This window comes from Trichosporon asahii (assembly GCF_000293215.1).
Source record: "Trichosporon asahii var. asahii CBS 2479 unplaced genomic scaffold scaffold00071, whole genome shotgun sequence".
NCBI lineage: Eukaryota > Fungi > Basidiomycota > Tremellomycetes > Trichosporonales > Trichosporonaceae > Trichosporon > Trichosporon asahii.
In genome coordinates this window covers 344,604-363,959 of record NW_014040854.1, presented here as the reverse complement: position 1 = coordinate 363,959, position 19,356 = coordinate 344,604, and the positions used below count along the sequence as shown (strand labels likewise).

General features: G+C 59.1%; 4 protein-coding genes across 4 annotated transcripts; 3 read left to right on the top strand and 1 right to left on the bottom strand.

The window, feature by feature from the left end:
* Positions 1 to 677: 677 nt before the first annotated feature.
* On the top strand, positions 678 to 2,287 carry A1Q1_04988 (uncharacterized protein; the record flags this gene model as incomplete). The annotated part of the gene is made up of 3 exons (XM_014321795.1): positions 678 to 951; positions 995 to 1,612; positions 1,665 to 2,287. 3 exons carry the CDS (start codon positions 678 to 680, stop codon positions 2,285 to 2,287), a joined length of 1,515 nt encoding a protein of 504 aa, XP_014177270.1.
* An 832-nt stretch (positions 2,288 to 3,119) lies between these two features.
* On the bottom strand, positions 3,120 to 4,635 carry A1Q1_04987 (uncharacterized protein; the record flags this gene model as incomplete). The annotated part of the gene is made up of 2 exons (XM_014321794.1): positions 3,120 to 3,290; positions 3,379 to 4,635. 2 exons carry the CDS (start codon positions 4,633 to 4,635, stop codon positions 3,120 to 3,122), a joined length of 1,428 nt encoding a protein of 475 aa, XP_014177269.1.
* Positions 4,636 to 4,979: 344 nt separating this feature from the next.
* A1Q1_04986 (uncharacterized protein) lies at positions 4,980 to 7,285 on the top strand (the record flags this gene model as incomplete). Its single annotated transcript, XM_014321793.1, has 7 exons — positions 4,980 to 5,280; positions 5,452 to 5,530; positions 5,581 to 6,464; positions 6,527 to 6,637; positions 6,704 to 6,950; positions 7,002 to 7,110; positions 7,178 to 7,285. 7 exons carry the CDS (start codon positions 4,980 to 4,982, stop codon positions 7,283 to 7,285), a joined length of 1,839 nt encoding a protein of 612 aa, XP_014177268.1.
* A 9,419-nt stretch (positions 7,286 to 16,704) lies between these two features.
* A1Q1_04985 (uncharacterized protein) lies at positions 16,705 to 18,788 on the top strand (the record flags this gene model as incomplete). The annotated part of the gene is made up of 4 exons (XM_014321792.1): positions 16,705 to 18,284; positions 18,336 to 18,414; positions 18,458 to 18,601; positions 18,708 to 18,788. 4 exons carry the CDS (start codon positions 16,705 to 16,707, stop codon positions 18,786 to 18,788), a joined length of 1,884 nt encoding a protein of 627 aa, XP_014177267.1.
* Positions 18,789 to 19,356: the final 568 nt, after the last annotated feature.

Below are 19,356 nucleotides of genomic sequence, written 5' to 3'. Positions count from 1 at the left end.
AATGCCTTGGCAGTGTCTTCTGTGACGGGAGGGGCTGAGACTCAGCGAGTTATGGGTACTGTGGGTTGAGGCGCTGTTAAGCGTTTGGGGGAGAGGCGTGGCAGGTTAGACATCACGGTTGGATGAGATAAGCGCTTTTCGTGGTGGCAGGTGCCGCTGATATCGAAATCGGGCGCTGGAACTGCCATTGCGCTCTTGCGCTTGCGAGTCCCCAGTGAGAGGTAGCGCAGCAGGTGTGGGTAGTATGGATTGGCATGAAGGACATGTTCAAGTGCTGTCTAGAGCTTCGAAACCTGTTGCTGGTGACAGCTGAGCGCTCCCGAGAACCTGAGGGGCATGCGGCAATTGTAGCAGGAACGCCACCCAGCTCTGTCTGCCTTCAATCCTGCAGAGCACACCCTTCCATCTCTCTACGAAAGGACGAGACTGGCGCAATGAAACGAGGCTCTAGTTCGAGATATCCGCATGGCTGGTCCGTTGCAGAACACGTGATCATATTCACCGGACAACTCCGGTACGCCCACCGCTATGACGCGATTACTCGCGGGCATTTCGAAATCTACTCGATCCACTTGAACACCGAGTCAGTCAGCACCTGACAGCGCGTATCTGATCTTGAAATTCATCATAGCCAAACTCGACTTCTGTCTTTGTGACTGACAACTCTACTCGTAACAATGGTCGCGAACGACAAGACCGTGAACGGGGCGAACACGAACGAGCTCTCGGAGAACTTGGCGCGGACGACGCTGCGCGATTCGGAGGCCGCTGCCGCCGCTCCAAAGACGGCCGCACCGTCTGCGTCTGCCTCTCTGCCCATCCGGAACACGGCAGTCAAGGGTTTGTTCGAGGACGAGCAGGCGGCGTACAAAGGCTGCCGGCTGAGCAAGCGAGCGCAGGATAACCCTGTGCAAGAGATTGGAGAAAAGCTGGATCTGATCATCAGGAATTGTGAGCTGCCGTCCAGGCATCAACAGTTATGGCTGACTACCAGCCTATGACAAGGACACGAACCCCGATGGACTGATCAACCTCGGCATTGCGGAGAACACGCTCCTGACGCAGGAGTACCTGGACTACTTCAAGGGTGCTATCAAGCACCTTCAGCCCTATGACTTGACGTACGGCACACAGTCCAGCGGCTCTAGGCGGCTGAACGAGGCGATCGCCAAGATGTGGAACGAGAACTTCTCCCCGATCGAGCCAGTGAAGCCCGACGACATCGTCACTGGACCCGGAGCGAGCAGCGTCTTGGACCAGCTGATCGCAGCCCTTCTGGATCCGGGACAGGGCGTCCTCCTAGCCGGACCGCACTACAACGGTTTCGACGTGAACATGGTCGCGCGGTCTGGGGCCAAGATCCGGCCCGCGCCCATTCCACTCGAGGATGTCTTCACACCGCGCGAGGTGGACATTCATCTCGAGAAGGAACTGCAGACGGCCAAGGAGGAGGGAGTGGAGATCAGAGCCGTCATGCTCTGTTCGCCGCACAACCCTTACGGAAGGACTTATGACAAGGAAACGCTGCTCGCTTACGCCTCCTTTTGCGAGCGGCACGACCTGCACCTGATTTCGGACGAGATCTATGCTCTGTCCGTATTCGACAACCCGAGTATGTCCCCGTTATAAAAGCTCAAGAATTGTGGCCATAAACTAACACACAGACCTTCCCGACGCCCCACCCTTCATCAGCATGCTCTCTCTCGACTTCGAGAAGGAGACAGGCAAGCCCTTCGACAAATCCCGCCTGCACATCGTGTACTCGTTCAGCAAGGATTTCGGCATCAACGGCTTCCGGCTCGGCGCGGTCATCTCGCCGCACAACCGCTTCATGCTGCGGTGCATGATGGCGTCCGTGTTCCTCATGAAGGTGTCTTCGCCGGCCGACTGCCTCGTCTCGGCTCTCTTGAACGACGATGAGGCCTTCAAGCGTCTTATTGGAGAGAATCAGCGCCGGCTCGCTGACTCGGCCGCCTTCATGCGCCGATGGTTTGAGGAGAGGGGCATGAAGCCGATGCAGAGCAACGCGGGACACTTCATGATGGTCGACGTGCGCGAGCGGCTCAACATCAAGAGCTTCGAGGACGAGAAGGATATCGCCATCAAATGCGTGCCGTGTGGAGTGCTTGTGGTGAGTACAGCTGCCAAATGGGTTGAGAGAGGGGACGTGGACTTGGGGGAAGGTGTCGGAACGGACACTGGGGTGAGAATAGAAGTCGTTCCAGGAAGCGAAGGGGTCGCGGAGTGGTCGGGGCCTCTGTCTCTGATCGACTGCTCCGAAAGCTGAGTGTTCGCTGCGCTGTGTGCACGATCACTGGAACATGGAGCATGTGGATCTGGCCTTGGGCCAATGGACTTCGTCGACTCAGCAGGGACGGCGGCGAGAACGCTGTAACGAGCATTTCAAGCCATCGTCCTATGTCTCAAGCTGTTCGAAGTGGTGCCTCTGTCTCACCTACATGCTCTCGCCTCGTCGCCATCGCCATTTCCGTCGTCTCCGATCCAATTCCTTGAAGTCCTCTCATGCATCGCACCACATACCCCCTTCGACCTCTCGTCCTTCTTCCAGATCGATGGACCGCTTCACAGCAGTAGGGAATGCAAGCTGACATTTAGGGCATGGGCGGCTCCTATCACCACCCGGAGCCTGGATGGCTGCGCGTGACATTCTCTCTCGACAGGCCCACGCTGGTACTGGCGTTACAGCGCCTCGCAAAGGCCCTGGACTTGTAATCTTTCCCTTTGGCCCCTGGACTTGGCGTGAGGGCCAGCCAGTGAAAATCGAGCACGGCGAAACCCCTGCAGTTTCCACCTCATGAAGCTCGCTGCTTTGCGGATTTTCCCACAAGGTGCTTTGCACCATCGCTAGACGAAGAGTCGCACGACTCTTGCACGACTTTTCCTACATGCACGCACGTTGGAGGGACGGCGGTAGGAATGGGAGGGGTGGTAGAAGACAGATTTATCCATAGAGTACTGATGCAACGATAACGAACACAGGCTGGGAGACATTGAGAGATGAGATGAGATGAGATAGGCGTAAGATACAACGGGCCGACGAGCCTCGCGGACGTCGCGAAGCCGTGCGCTGCTCGTGACAGCATTTGCTGACCAGCAGCTCAGGTGCACTTGAATTTGGAGAAGAAGCCCTTCTTCGCGGGCACTTCGCTGGCGGCTGATCGTGATCGAGCAGAGGCAGAGGCTGGGTGCGACCCAAGTTGCGAGCCGGTCTCCTTAAGATCGGGCGTCTCGGGCGGCGTAGGCGGCTTGGGCGGCTTGGGCGCCATGTCCTGTCTATTAGCTCATAAGTGTTATGGCGATCTCTCTCCCTCTCCCCAATTCCGAGCTTCTTCAGAGTCGGGGAGCAAGGGAACTTACAGGATGCCAGCGGATGAGGAGGCGCTCGAGGTCCTCGGACAGGTGCTTCAGGGATTCGTACTCAAGACTCTGGAGCACGGCCGTGTACTCTGGGTCGAGGACTGCAAACTCCTCGACGGCGCTGAAGGCCTTGTGGATCTTGAGCCGGAGCTCGCGGTCGTTCGCCTCCTTGAATGCGATGTCGGAGATGAGGTTCTTCGTCTTTGCCAGTTGCTGCCGGTACGCGGTCACTTTCGGGTGCAGCGTCGGCGCAACACCAGGGGGTGCGGTACGCAGCTTGCTCATGATCTTCGTTATTGAACTGGGCCTCGATTTCGACTTGGGCTTGTAGGTGCGCAAGGAGCCGGCGGGATTCAGGTTCCAGGAGACGCGGGAGGACTTGGAGCGCGGTGTGCCCGGGACGACGAGGGCGTCGAGGCTGGAAGAGGAAGAGGAGCTGAGGAGCGCCTGCGCGATGCGGCCGTGCGGGTCGACGGGGTCGTAGAAGACGTCTACGTCGAGAGAGCGGCGCCGAGAGGGGCCAGGCGAGAGGGAGAGCGACGGTGGTCGCCCGGTACGTAGGGAGTAGCCGGTACGCGGGGTTTGAGGAGTGGCCGCAGCCGCTTTGGTCGAGTAGGATGGATCTCGCAACGACGGTCGGGGATTAGCGTTTTGAGTGTGAGTGCGAGCACGGGCGGTGCGTGAGCTCTCGGCGCGCGCGGGCTGTGCTGCCTGTGCGTGGTGCGAGCGAGATGGGTAGTGCGATCCTGATGGGCCCGACGCTGCGCCAGTGGGAACGTGATCCTTAGTGCGCTTCGAGGTGCGGGCTTTGTCGTTCCGGGTGTCGGCCGTTGGATCCGCTCGATCGGTGTGGCGATCTCGGTCTCGGCTTCGGCGAGGTGTGGGAGTGCGTGGATGTGCCTCTTCGCAGAGACGGACGTCGATGTCGACGTCGGGACTACGAGAAGTAGAAGAAGAGGAGTGGGAAGAGTGCATTTCCAAGATGTAGGCGGGGACCTTTGAGCCCTCTGCCCAGGCGCGGATGACACGAGGTCGGGGCGTGACATCGATGATCATGCGGCCCTGGGTACCTGGGGAGTCACACCCGCACCATTTCTGGCCGATGCGCACGTACGGGCGAAGGTACGACCTGGCCTTGGCTCGATGTGCAGCCCCGGCAGCCCCTTGGGTGGCAGAATTGGCGTTGTGAGAATTACTTTGCGGTGGCTGGTCGTCGTGTCGTACGTGACTGCTTTCTGCAGTGGACGCTGATCGCATCATCCCCCGCCTCCGCCTGTGCCTGGAGGAGCGCTGGCGGGGCTCTCCACCGTCCTGCTTAAACCCCACCACCCACGCAGTACGTAAGCACCGGTCGAGTCTCCCACGGTTGAAGCACTCGGTGCACACTTCCGATCCGAGAAATACCCGAAGGCGGATCATGTCTCCGTCCCCACTCGCTGAGATGTTGGCCGACCAGCGTCGGTTATTGCCGCTCACTCACCGCTAGCGCGATCGATTGACGAGACAAGCGATCGTGACGGGCAACGACTTTTCTGGCTTTTCTTGCTGCTGTCGCGTCAGACACATCCCCCTACTCGACTGGGCAAACCGACACGCTCACGATGAGCGCACTTGCTGAGCCAGCTCACTCACTCCCTCTCGCCAGCACAAGCAGCGCCAACGGCAGCTCCAGTGGAGTGGCGCAGCGGCCCCACACTTCGAGTTCGGACGGCGATGACCAGGAGCACGACTTCGACGGCGGTCAAGATTCGTCCGATAGCGATGACAGACCAACGCAGGACGGTCCGGGCAACGTTGCGAGCGATACGGGCGGCGGTGGCGGATCGAGGGCGGCGAAGAGGAAGAGGAAGAATGTGTCGCGCGCCTGTGACCGATGTCGCGAACGCAAGATTAAATGTTCCGGTGAGTGTGATGGCTTCGCAGTCTATGCGATGCGCACGAAGTTGTCGCATCGGACCGTCGGCAAGCAAGCTCGACTACCCTTGCTCTGTGCCTTTGAGCGGGGCCTAGCTTGACTGCCTGCGCTGCGTTCAAGCTGGCTGTGTCTCAGAAGAGTTGCTGACGGTAACGCAGGCGATGAGCCGACGTGCAAGGGCTGCGACAAATCGAAGAAGCAGTGCGTGTACCGTGCGCACGTCGACGGGCGCATGACGTGAGTCCAATCATCTCCGCTCTGTTTGCCACCGATCACTAACCGGAAAGAGACAAGAGCGCGAAGCGCAAGTTCCAGACACTGCACATGCGCATACGGCAGCTGGAAGCCGAGCTCGCCGATGCGCTCAAGGTCGCAAACGCTGTGCCAGGGCAGACTACCGAAGGCGGAGACGGAACGCAATCCGGCGCTGCGGCGGCCGTCTCCGTGTCCCGCGCCGCGCACGCTGCGACAGTTGGCTCCCCGCTGGTCGACACGAATCTGGCACATCCGCCGACAACAGCCCCACCTCGAGACTATGGAGGCTCGGATCCGTCACTTGCAGATCGACCGGATTGTCAACCCTTCGGCACCGGGCGCCTCGTGTTGTCCCAGACTGGCAACCTCCATCTCTACCCCGCCGCGACATTCTACTCGCCGGCTTACCTGGCGCCGGACTGGCAGAAGGCACTCGAGGCCCTCGTACCCCGACCGCCGTCACGCCCGGGCTACCTGGCGCCATACCTCCCCTTCCCGCTCGATCCGGTGCATCACCGTCGGCTCATCGACCTCTGCTTCGACCGCATGTGGAGCTTCGGTATGAACGTCGTGGCGGACAAGTTCCTGGACGAGATGGGGAAGGATCCCATGGGTCGTGGATGGTACTTCTCCCCGATGGCGCATCTTGCTGTATTGGCTGTCGGGTGGCGATACTTCAAGGATCCTGCTGTGGGGATGTACTATGCGCAGGAGAACGTCGGCGCAAGGGGGAACGCCTTCGCGCAGAAGGCGCTCGAGCGACTCTGGGACGAGGTCGCCGATCCTCGCCTCAGCACCATCTTCGCGCTGGTTACGCTTAGCATCTACTACACCGGTATGCAGGGCGAGAGTGCCGAGGACAACGTGTCAGGATGGACGGCGCACTCGAGTTCACCTGTTGCCTCGAGTCTCTACTGTAAGCTGAAGCAATGCTCTCTTGGAAGCTAACGACAGCGATGGCTATGAACCTCGCACAAGACTGGAGACTACACCGCCGTTGCGACCAGCAGCTCGCCGAGCTCGGTCTGGGTGTTGACTCGGAGCTAGACATTGCACGGAGAGATGTGTACGGTGCAGCGACAAATCTGTGTAAGTGGAGGAATCGAGCGTTCTCCTGGAAGCTGCAGATCGTCGAGTGCTCGAGCTAACGTCCAGCCTGCTGGTACGCAACATATGTGGGGCAGGATCCCCTACCGCTCCGCGATCAGGCTGACCAGCGCCTGCCCTTCATCCGCAAAGACCTCTTCGATCCTGTCGAGCGCGACATCTCCGAGATGTTCCACTACCATGTTGCGCTCAGTGACCTTGGTCTGCAAGCGCTCCACTGCAACCACACGTTGCGGGCACCTCTGGAACAGCGTGTAGAGCGAGTGCGGCGGGTATGGAAAGGTCTTGACGCTTGGTGAGTGAAACGCTGTCAAAGGGCGGCGTAGCAGCTCAATCTCCTTCCTAGTGTAGCTGACGCGCAGGCGCAAGGACCTGCCCGAGAACCAGCGCTGGCCGCCGCGCGAGGGTCACAAGCTGCACCCCGCGCTGGTCACGAATCACGGCATGTTCGCAACGTACGTCATCATCCTGTTCCGGCCGTACATCATCGAGATCGCGCACTCGACATCGATCCACACACAGGCGCTCAAGGAGTGCCTCTCGTGCGCGGCAGATGTCGTGGAACAGAGCAAGTACATCGAGCGCACGTATGGGAACATCACGTGTGCCCCGATGAGCTGGCAGCAGTGAGTACGACAGGACCGAGCGTAGCGAGATCCGAAGCGAGGCAAGGAGTGGGATCGCGGCGGCGAATACGAAGAGGGGACGAGCTCGGCCAGATTGTGAACGAGCCTCCTAGAGTGCTATCCTGGACTGCGTCGGCGGGCAACCCTCTGCCGCACCTCTTTCCGAGTCTGAGCTTGCGGCATGCTAAGGGACTGATCCCGTTAGCTGACATCAGCATTCTCTACGTATGCGGGACTATGCTTGTTCTCCAGGCGTCGGGCCTTCCCACAGTCAGCGACGAGGATAAGGCGAAGGCTTTCATTGACCTAGCGTACCTCCAGAGAGTCATGGAGGAGATCGCGTATGTGTGGCCGTGGGCAAACCATACCCGCAGCTCGTTGCGGCAGTTACTGCAGGCCGCGCACCGCTAAACGTGGAGCTGTATGCGGGGATTCGTCGGTCACGAGCTTTAGGTCGACAGCTGTAGGTCAAGTCGGCCGGGTCTTTCAGGTGTGCCGACAAAGCGCGCGCCCACGGCGGCAGTCGAACCTCTCCACCAAAACTGACCATAGACCTAGTCGAGAAGGAAGGGTTGTACCACCACTGGTTGTTATGGATTAGTTGTAGCACCACACAGCAGGAAGGGGAGAACGTAAAGGTATCAATACAGGCCAGGACGGCCAGCGCACGGTGACGCCGCTGTAGTCGGAAAGCCTATCGAGGTGCGACGGGGGTCGATCTTTGCTCACAACAGACAGCAGCCAGCAGGAATGCAAGGACCGAGCTGAAGGCAGCGGTATTGTCGTGGCAGTTAGCGACGGAGCGAGGGTGTGAGAGAGCCCTCGAATCAGCCCGTCCCGGCGACGCCGACGAGCCAGTACGTACCACAGATGAGTACGCCAACACCGGCCGATACGGATGTACGAACGGATACACCAGGACCAACCCAGGAGGCCGTCGAATGAGCCCGTCAACGTCGGCCCGTATACACTGGACTGCATGAACAGCCACAGCTACCCCGGCCGTCGCGGGAGAATGAGCGGACATGCCCGTACGGCCTAACCTCCCCTCGGTCCATTTTCGGCCTGACTGTCTTGACATCGCTCTAGATCTCTCCCGTACTGCACCGGCGGCATGCCCCATCGCTTGACTGTCAGTCCGGTATGGCTGTCTCTGTAAGGGCCGGAGGATATAGGGTAGCTCGCCCCACGGCGCCGAATCTGCTGAGCTCAGACAGTCATGATAGGCGGCCGACGATGCCTGACCTAACCAACCGGCGTCGCTCACATGCCTCACCCAACTGTTGTCCGCAGCAGCGCACGATACCTGCCCATCACGCAACCTGCTCTATCTTCTTCTGGGCCACGCTAGCGGGCAAGCTGACGGTCGAGCTGCAGTGAGCCGGCGCCATGTGCTCTACTTGCGCCAAAGTGTCGTGTGCGATGGACACTTGCTCATGTGTACGAACCAAGGGGTGGAAAGATTTGCGACGCGCGACGTGCGACGAGCTATGCGAGACTTTAGCGAAAAACGCCTCGTTCCAACCCCCAACCCCCAGCCCATCTAATCTCTCGCCCCACTCAACAATGATCTAGCCCGGTTCCAAGGATTCGCAAGCCGGATTCCAAGCCTGATTCCAAGCCTGGAAGAACAATAGCTTCGTCTGGCATGCTATCATGCCCCACGCCCATGCCTGCGCCTCGCCCCCACCTGTCATGCCTGCCACTGGGCCACCGGGCCACCAGGACACCGGGCGACGGGGCGTCCGGCGCCGCCAGCAACCTGAGCACCCCACAGCCTGAATGGTTTGAGACACTGGTCAACGCCACGAATCTGGTGCCGAGCGCCGAGAATGTCCCCTCGTGCGACTTCCGGCCACTCAACCTATCCATACAGACCAGACACCTGCACTAACCTGCACTACGGCACACCAGCGCTCGTCGGTTCGTCGTGGCGCCGGCTTACCAGGGGATACAAGGAGTCAGCCTTTGTCGCACATTCTCTTCGCACATCTCTTCGCACATCGCTAGCACATGCTAGCTCGCGTCCCATACAACTCAGCCAGTTCAGGCTGGGCGGCGCCGCAGCGCCGCCGGGCCGTCACTTCTTCGGCGATCTGCTGATCCTCACTACGCTCTTTGTGCTCCACCAGAACGACTCCGGCCCGGTCTGTCCCCGGCTCTCTCGGCTCACCCGGCTTTCGTCCCACGTAAGCAGCCTGCAAACTCTCGATTGATTAGGAGAAACGGGCACATTTGGATACACTTAAGAGAGCGGTTACGGAAGCGCGGTCCGAGCTCGCGGGCACGCAGTCTCCTGGACGGTAATGCATATGGTCCCTTAGGCCAACTCTGCATGCATGCAGCGCTCAGCAGGCGACAGCAGACGCTCACTACGCTGCTGCGCTGTGCTGGGAAGTACATAGGGAGTTATGCAGGAGCTAGGCGACGAGGGTCATGAAGAAGGGGTAGACACATCCTGCATCCTGAGCCGAGCGAGGGCCAATCGATGCGCCAGGAGCTCGCCGTATGGACACCCCACCCCGAGCCCCGCGGTCCGTGCGGCGCCCCTCGTACCTGACTCCTTACCACCTTTGAGCTGCTCTCCTCAGCTCCCCTCCTTTCTCGACATTTTTGAGCATGTTTTTCCCTGCCTTTGCGTGCATACCTCAGTCGGATGCTCGGACGTGGCCACGATGCGCTATTGGACAGCGAAGTTGTTGTACTCGGCCGGTGACTACGCGGGACAAAGGTGGTACGCGCGGTATGTGTCGTAGTGGGGTTCCCGATCGCAGACCTGCTTCTTATCATCGAGGCGCCGGGCTGTGGGCACCGCGGGCTGGATGGGCACTGTCGTCTTGGCACGGCTATGGATCTCTTGCATTCTTGCGCTCGCCGTACGCTATACGCAGTGCCCACTTCGCGAGCCACCTTGCTCTCACGACCAGCCTCGTTGTATTGCTTGCTGGGTGCACAAGTTTCATGAACTACGGCTATCGCCCGTCGGACGGGCATATCTCCGCTACTACTCTCGGCCAATTCGCCGCCACCTGGGTTTCGTCTTGAAGCTTTTTCCCAGTTGCGACAGCTGCGACACGCGTCGAGGTTCTGCGGCCATTCAGTCACATTGGCTGGTGGCCGGTGCCTTGTTTTCACCACATGAATCCAACCCTGTCCAGCGTACCTTCGCGCAGAACTTATCGAACACTCTCGCTGCCCGTACTGCCCGTTCCGCCTATCGTTCATAACGGTGCATCCACGCGCGGCACAGCAGAGCAGAAGGAAGAGGGAAGGGGTGGCTTAGGGATACCTTCTGATGAACACTGGGGAGACGCCAAACGCCAACCACAAGCCACACTCTGATAACGTCTGTGCTGAGCCCCGCTCAGGGAGTGGCTTTGTTCGGGGCACTTGGGCACTTGCGCCAGCGCCCAGCGAGCCAGCCAACGAGCCAACGACAGCGCCAGCGACCGGCTAGTGACCAGAAAGAGGCCGTCTAACTTTTTGCCCCAGGCCCAAGGACAGGAGCCAAGGGTGAGCAAGGAGAGAGAGAGAGCGGCCCACTATCGCTGCGGGCTGCTTAATGACATTACCCCTTTCGCAATATTGCATGCCTGATGTGACACAGCACGAGACAGCCTGATGCACTTTCGGGCACTTATTGGTCGAACACACGTAAAGGAGGCACGAGCCTCCCATTGCTCTGGGCCCGCCTGTGGCCCTCTTCCTGCCGCCGGCCGCCTTCCCAAACGCCCGCTTTGGGTACTGGCACCTCTGTGCCTGGAAGAAGGACCACAGGCTGCCGCTGACGCGCGCTGACTGGCCGGAGCATGAGGAATCACGCATCAGCACATCGGTTACCTGACCTTGGGCTCATGGCCTGCCGTCACAGATGCAAGATAGCAGGTGCAGTGATGCGGGCCGAAGACGCCGTCCTGCGTTCGTCCGCTGAGATGAAGGCCTGAGCGATGGGTTCACTCGCCCGCTGACCGTTCCCTGCAGCCAGCCAGCCAAGAATAGGACTGCACGACCTTGCAGGCGTAACAGGCGTACAGACAGCTCGCATTCCGCACCCCTTTCCAGCCCCGAGCTGAGATCGCTGCCGTTGTACGCCGCAGGCCCGCTTGCGAGCGACAGGATACCCAACGCACGAACACCTCTATAAAGACTAGACGCCCGCGTATTGCTCGCTTCTTCTCCCCTCCCCATTCTTCGATAATCATATCCATCAACCAGCTCGACAAGGCTGGACCTTAGACGGACCTTAGCGACCGAGACACGCCGATCCGCCATCAGCGACCGCCGACCCTCGACCACCGACATCGACCAGCCGACCAACAGCGGTCCCCGAGCCTAACCACTGCATCCTGCATAGCACCACTATCTAACCGGCTCCTGTGAATCCGATCGCCGTTCGGCCGTACGCCAGCCGCTGCACCGACCCCCTCTCCTCTTCCTAATCTTCAGCCCGGCGGTTTTGACCCGCTAGGCTACCACATTCGTCACCATTTCGCGCTTCTCCCACTACTCCGGCGGGCAATCCATCAGCATGGAGCCCATACAGCATGGCCTTGGGGCCGGCTCGCCGCCGCCAATGGGCGAGAAGCCGCTCGACTTCTCGTCCGACTTCCGGGGCGTTGTTGTCAAGTCTGGCTCGGAGGACTACAACGACCACGACTACTACCAGGAGGACTACGTTGAGGAGAACGAGGAGGAGGGCAACGGTCTCCGAAGACAGCTTAAGGGAAGACACATCTCGGTACGTATTCGGAGCTGACTTCATGCATGAGCAGCGCTGACAGCATAGCTTCTGTCTATCGGTGGTATCATCGGTACAGGTCTTTTCCTTGGTGCGTATATGTCCTCGCTATCTCTATCGCGCAATGTTGCGACTTGTGGCCGAACTTTGCATAGTTCGGCTTCAGACATTCAGCATTCAGTCATTCAGGCGACATTCCGTGGACCCTAGTCGTCGCGTCTGAGGATGCCGCCTGACGCGCCACCTGCCTCAGCCATGGATCTCGGGTCCTGGGTGTCTTTGAGTGCTGGCCCGGGACTTGTCGAAGACAACGACATGGACGCTGGGACCTCTCAGTCTTTCCCCTTAGCAGCCGCCCCCTCATGTCGCAGCGCCAACATTACCCTGTGTTGGGTTCGACGCGCCTGAATCTGCAGGTGGAACCGAGCCTGGGTGGGAGTGGGCGAGGGGTGGACGTGTGGACCTGGTGGCGGCGGCGGGTGGCGCCTGATCTGTGCTGATGCGCCTCCACTTGGCGTTTCGGTTGCGCGCGTGCAAGTTGCTGACGAGCAGGTTCTGGCGAGTCGCTGCGAACCGGTGGCCCGCTCGGTCTGCTGATGGGTTTCGCCATCTTCGGTGGTGTGCTGATCTGGTAAGTGTCAGGGCGCGTTATGCATGGGGAGCGGAAGGTCACTCCATCCCCACGGCGGCGATGCTAAGCGCCGACGGGGAAGCGCGGACGATCCCAATTCAGAGGTCTTACTGACCCCAGTGTCATGCAAGGTCTCGGTGAGATGGCGGCGTACATGCCCCTGACTGGTGGACACCTCATGTACGCTGGTCGCTTCGTCGACCCCTCGCTTGCCTTCGCCGTCAACTGGGCGTACGCCATTCAGTGGATTCTCGTCTTCGCGTCTGAGCTCTCGGCCGTGGCTGTCCTGTTCAACTACTGGGTTCCGGCGACGCAGGTTAGCAACGCGGTGTGGATCACGATCGCCTGGATCACTGTCGTCACCCTTAACCTCTTCCCGGCCAAGGTGTACGGCGAGTCCGAGTTCATCTTCTCGTCGATCAAGGTTCTTACCATTATCGGTCTCATTATCTGTGGTATCTGCATCAACTGCGGTGCCGGTCCTGACGGAGAGTACATCGGCTTCCGTTACTGGAAGGACCCCGGAGCGTTCGCCCCCGAGTACCTCGGTCTCAAGGGCTCGCTCAAGAACTTCCTGGGTTTCTGGTCCGTCCTGACGACTGCCTCGTTCTCGTACTTCGGTTCTGAGATTGTCGCCGTCGCGGCTGCCGAGTCGCACAACCCCACCCGTGCCATTCCCCGCGCCATCAAGCAGGTCTACATCCGTATCGTCCTCTTCTACGTGCTCGGCACTTTTGTCATCGGTCTCAACATCCCCAGCACCCACCCTCATCTCGGCTCTTCGCACGATGCCCACGCCTCGCCCTTCGTCATCGCCATCGAGTCGGCCGGTATCAAGGTGCTTCCCCACATCATCAACGCGTGTATCATCTCGGCCGCCTGGTCGGCCGCCAACGCCGACGTTTACATCGGTTCGCGTTCCTTCTTCTCGCTTGCCCACCAGGGCTATCTCCCCAAGATCTTCCTGTATACCTCCTCGCAGGGCGCTCCTATCGTGTCGACGCTCTTCACTGGAATCTTCGGCGCCCTCGCGTACATGGTCTGCTCGACCGATGCGTACCGCGTCTTCGGCTGGTTCCTCTCCCTCACCTCCGTCTGGGGTCTGATGATCTACATCGTCATCTGCATCACCTACCTCCGTTTCCGCCAGGCCGTCGACTACCAGGGTATCGACCGTGACGTGTTCCCCTTCCGCTCGTCCTTCGCCCGCGGAGGCGCCTGGATCGCCCTCGTGTTCATCTCCTGCATCGCCTTCTTCTCCGGCTGGGCCGTCTTCATGGACGTCAAGCACTTTGACGCCGCCAAGTTCGTCACGAACTACCTCCCCCTCCCTGTCCTGCCTGCTTTTTACATCGGCCGCAAGCTCTGGACTCGGTCCAAGATCCTTCCCCTCGACGAGGTCGACCTCCACACCGGCGCGCGTCACAGGGCAGAGTGTGTTGACGACGAAGAGGTCCCCAAGGGCTTCCTCGGCCGTCTATACGTCATGTTCTGTTAAGCTCGCGCCTCCCTGTCCAATCTTAGTTTCTTGTCTCAATTCCGTGGTTCTTTTGTTTCTTCCTTTCAACACCCCCATTCGTAACGAACCCATCGCGCCGTCACCAGCCAGCAAAATGACGCGCACGACTCTTCACGACCCCAAGTCCGATAAGTTTTTAGTCTCCGTCAAATCATAGAACATAAACCCCCCCAAACCCAACCTCATCTGTCATTCCTTACACCACCCCCAACCCCCATTGCGATGCCCTCGCGTGCTCCAAGCAACTCGCGCAAGTTCCTGAAGCCCTCGAAAGCTGCGCTCGCCGCATGCGTGCAGTGAGACATCAATAGCAAGTTAGCAATTAGCCCCCAATAGCAAATCTCCAGTCAATAATGATGAGGATATACCATTCTGCAGCCAAGCCAAGCCCAAGCATGTCCACGCAGCAACACCTTCAGTCTCCCTAAGTATTAAGTGCCCCATAAGCGATAGAACCAAACAACAACTGCGAACCTCGTCTCACGCCACATTCGATGCTCGTATGCTTGCATGGAGATGCGACAGCGAACGTATGTACATGCGACACCTCTGCAGAGTATCATATCCCGCCCTGTGTCAATGTGCATCGTGCTTACTATTGAACCGTACTATTAATTAGGGATTTGGATCATGCATAAGGTAAATACAACATGACTTGACCGCTAACATCGCGGTGCCGGTGGACTCGCTGCCGAGTGTAGCGACGGGATCAAATCTGCGTCCGCTCACTCCACACGTACACTATTTGTCAGCAGGAGAGTCTGAGCCGGGCCCAAGAAATCTGAGACTGCTGATCCGTGATAAGGTCATCACATCAGAATGCTGACTGGGGCACTCCGATTTGACGCAGCTACACGGGTCTTATACTGTATCCAGCTGGCGTTTCTCTGTAACTCTAGGCCTACCTGCAAGCAGGTTCAGCCTTCGTGCTGGGAGTGAGCTTGAGCTGGATGGTACCTCAGCTCACCCTGTCTACACTCGAGGGGCCTGGAGGTCAAATTCCGCATGCGATAAGCTGCTCATCTTCGCTATTTGGGTTCGGGAAAGGGGCGGCAGCCATCTTGATGCAGGTCGAACACGATGATGGACTGGGGGATGACTGCGTTTCAGCTGGAGCTAAGCAGGGCTGGAGAAGCTTCTCAACCTGCGTATCGACATATGCATTGGCTATGCATTGGCGGCACTGAGCACCAGCTACCACGACAACGTCATGAAGCTTACCCGATAATTGTCCCCGTCGAGAGAGGATCCCGGAGGACGCTGGGATAGGTGAATGTAAGTTGTTGGTGTGTGACGCCGTCCAGATCAGGTGGAGGGGAGTGGTGAACAAGAAGAAAGGTCGCGGAGGTCGGCGGCGCAGCTCTTGTACCTGAGATTCACCTCTGCACACCCAAGAGTAAAGGATCCAGGAGGTTCCAAGTGGTGCGGGTCACTACACAGATGGGGCGAGCAGGAACGTGTCTCAGAAGCAACACAGCGTCCTCGCGGCCCCGGGCCCCAGAGCGGAGATCTAGGCCGACAGCGCGGTGCCTCGGGCATGCTCTCATACGTGAGCGCCTTCCCGTGCTCCACAGGCAAGGGCCCCAAAGACGAGGAGACTTGGAAGAAGCCGCTCCTGCGCCCGGGCCGAGGCCTGCTCTCTGATTGCTGTCACGCTCCAATCAAGGTGAGACAGTCGTGGTTATTGTGAGAGGGCCGTGCGTTCTGAGACAGATGCCACGAGTTGAACAGAGGTGTGATTGAGCTGTTTGACGGGCTCTACGGGTCCGATCCTTGCACTCACGGGGGTGTGCAATCGCATCCGGCCGTAGAGCAAAGAGGGGCAAGGTTGCGAGACGCGACTAAGCGACCTGGCGTTGATGGAACAAAGAAAGACGACGATTCCAACGAACCAGTCCCTGCACCGCGTTCTAGAACAATGGCGCGCTGATCAGCAGAGTTATTATCTAGTTGCTGACCACCCTTATCGTCTGCCCTGTGCAACACCGCTGAGCTGTGGGCCACTGAGTGGTAAACTGGACTGATGGAGGTCACGCACGATACCATGTCTTTGATGGACGCGCCTCGTGCGACATTCTCCTAGCGAGATCCTGACGGGCACACACAAGTCTAGCCACTAGCTGAAGGGGCGTAGCAGAGCAGAGGAGCTCAGGTGTGCCATGGTGTAGAATGGCAGTCTCGGCGATGCCAAGACGCATGCAGCTGTGTGCTCAACCTGTCCATCAGGCCACGGAAGGAAGTCTCTCGGGCGGTGGATGCGACGGTGCAAACGAGGTAACGAAGTTGACGGACTCCGGTGGACAGGCGTGTCGTGGCCAGTGTGTCCTCTTCCTGTCCACTCCTCTCTAGCGACTGCATCCTCTTCTTCGCATCTTTCTTCCTCCCAACCTCCTCATCGTCACCACTTCCTTCCTCAACCCCTCCTCACTTCTCCTTGGTTCCCTTTGGCACCTACAGCCTGAGTCTACCGCAGAAGGCCTAAGGTAAGTGATACGGGCGCCACTCCGTTGTGTTCAGCGCTGATGGTAGCTCCTGATGTCGAACCCTCCCCCGTTGCCTCCTTCGGAAGGCATCGATGCAGAGGGGAGAGACTATGCGTCCCACATCGAGGCCATCCACGCCAGGATGGCTGAGCTGGAAGTCATGGCTGCAGCTCAGAACGTTACAGTCCTGGACTTGGCGGCTCAGCTCGACCAGACTATTCATCAGGCTCAGCAGCCTCAGCCACCGCCAGCCATCAACCTTCCTGCTCTTCAGGTCGTGCTTGCATCCGCTCCGGCTGGACCCCGCGCAGCAGCGCAGAACTTCGTCACTCATGCAGCCGCCTTGCAGAGCCGCTTTCAAAGCCTCAGCTCCACGCAAGATATCGCCTACGATCTGGGTCTCCTGCCTGTGCCCTTTGCATCCGTCCATCCAAAGTGGCTCTCAGACCCTCGCGGGTTCCAGTACCATGCCACTCGAATTGGTGGCCCAGCCTTCGGTAACTTGGTCGGCAGCTCTGAGCGCGGTCTCACCGCCGCTGTTGGCGAGGTTGCGGAGAGGGAGCGCAACGGTGTCCCGACTCCCGGTTCTCAGTCCTCGAACGCAAACCCTCACTCGTCTAAGTCTGATCACGGGGAAACCGACGACGACGCGACCATCCCCGATGTCAACGTCGAATCGTACTTGACGGAACCGCCCAACACATCGGGGCCCAACGGTAATGCCCCAATCACCAATCAGCCTCCAACAGGAGCTTCTTTCGACGCTGGCTCCACCTTGAACGGGTCCGCCTATCCCACACACGCGGATGAGAACCCTGTCACCCAGGACAAGCATTCCCATGTGGCGGTTGTTAATGGTGGAGCAGGTTCTAGTCCAATCGCCTGTTCTTCCCAGTCCACAGCGGTGTCCACTGAAGCTCAATCTGCCGCGTCTCAGTCTGCTGCCATTTCCGCAGGTGCTACGCACGCCGGTCTTGTAGCTGCCTCCACTCAGCTCAATGAGCCAACTACACAGTCATTCGCCTCCTCTTCGCATGGACAGGGTCGGTCCCGAAACCACCAGCTTCAATCACCCGCTGTTGACAACCTTCAATCCACGCACAGCGACGACGGCCGACCGAACACTGCCCGACGCCGTCTTCGTCCATTGGCTTCCCGTCCATCGACCCCGGTTGCCTCCCACTTAGCCGTCCCAACCCCCGGCTCATTCGAGCAGAACGGGTCTGAGCCCGTCGAGCCCAAGCTTGGTAACAAGAGAGCACGTGCGGAACTCCAGGCGCCGCTCGCTTTGGGAATCTCAAGGGTCGCGCCCCAACATAACCAGCGTGCACCGGTGCCTCAGGCTATGCCGCAATCCCAAGGGCAGGGTTACTCTCAACGTCGTCTCTGGCCTCCTTCCTGGCCTCATCAGGGCCAGAGTCAGCCTCCTTCGAACCTCCGATCCTTGCAGATCTCTACTGAAGCGAACCTCATGCCTCAGACGCCTCAGACGCCTCAGACGCTTCAGCCGTTTGTCCAACCCCCGCCACAGGTCCGCCCGGCTGCTCTTCCAGGCCTTGAGCCGGAAGGAGGACTGCCACTTGTCCAGTCCCAAGTCTGGACCGGAGCCATGCGTGGTCATCTTCGCATGGTGTAACCCAAGAGCGCGAGCAACTCCTGGATGACCATTGATTATGCATCCAGCACGCTCTACATCAGCGGTCAAAAGGATGACCGCACATTCGTTGTGCGCGTCGAGTTCCGCAACATGAAAACCGTCAGGGTGAGTAGCTCAGAAGCGTGCACCAAGGTTAGCTAACACGCAGCGCTCGGAAGCCTGGGACTTTGACAACTACGTCATCGACACGTACGAGGACTGTGAAGCTCAGGTGTCCCGCACCAGCGACCTAGACTGCACCTGGTACTCGGCCGTGTTTCGCGGCCCGATCACCCTGTGGGAGAGCAAGAGCGTGAGTTCCACATTCAAAGCCGGAAACTGACATGTAGTCTGAAGAACACCGGAACTTTCATGCGTTCATGCTGATGTTGAACCGTAACGTGCTACACTCTCGGCAGATCAATAGCGTCCGTCCTCCTGTTGCGGTTGCAACTCAGGTTCCTCAGCCTGCCTTCGAGGACTACCGATGGCGGGAGTAGAGGGGTACAGGTGGGTGACGCGACGGTGGAAGTTTCGGGAAATTCAAATTCAAGAAAACGTCAAAAACTCCAAAAATATGATATACCTGCGACATAATACGATACCTCGGTTGCCATTCGACGGCTGCACTCTTCTCAATCGCTTTTCTTCGGCGTATTCACTCCTACTATGCTGGTGGCCTGTATACTCCTATTTGTTTCTTTCGCGTTTCGTCTGAGGGTGAGTTCGACCTCGAGAGTCTCAATGCGCTAACCTGCAGTTTCGATTTGTATTGGCACCGCATGTTTTGTGCTGGCTCTCGTCCGGGCTATTACCCGCGCCAGCTTATTTGGGGCATAGGGGCTTTATCAGGGGTCTTGAATTGCCCCATCCTTGCCGACTTTGTCCTAAAGTGCATGGCAGGCTCGTCTGGTCGTCGGTTTTGGGCTGACGGGAGGTCGTGCTGGCTGGGCTGTGAGGTCGAATGTGGTGGTCGGGCTGTCCGGGCTGGTCGGGCTAGTCGGGGCTGGGCGGTTGAGGCGACCAGCGCCCATGGGTCAGGCTGGGTGGCATGGGCGGCGTGGACGG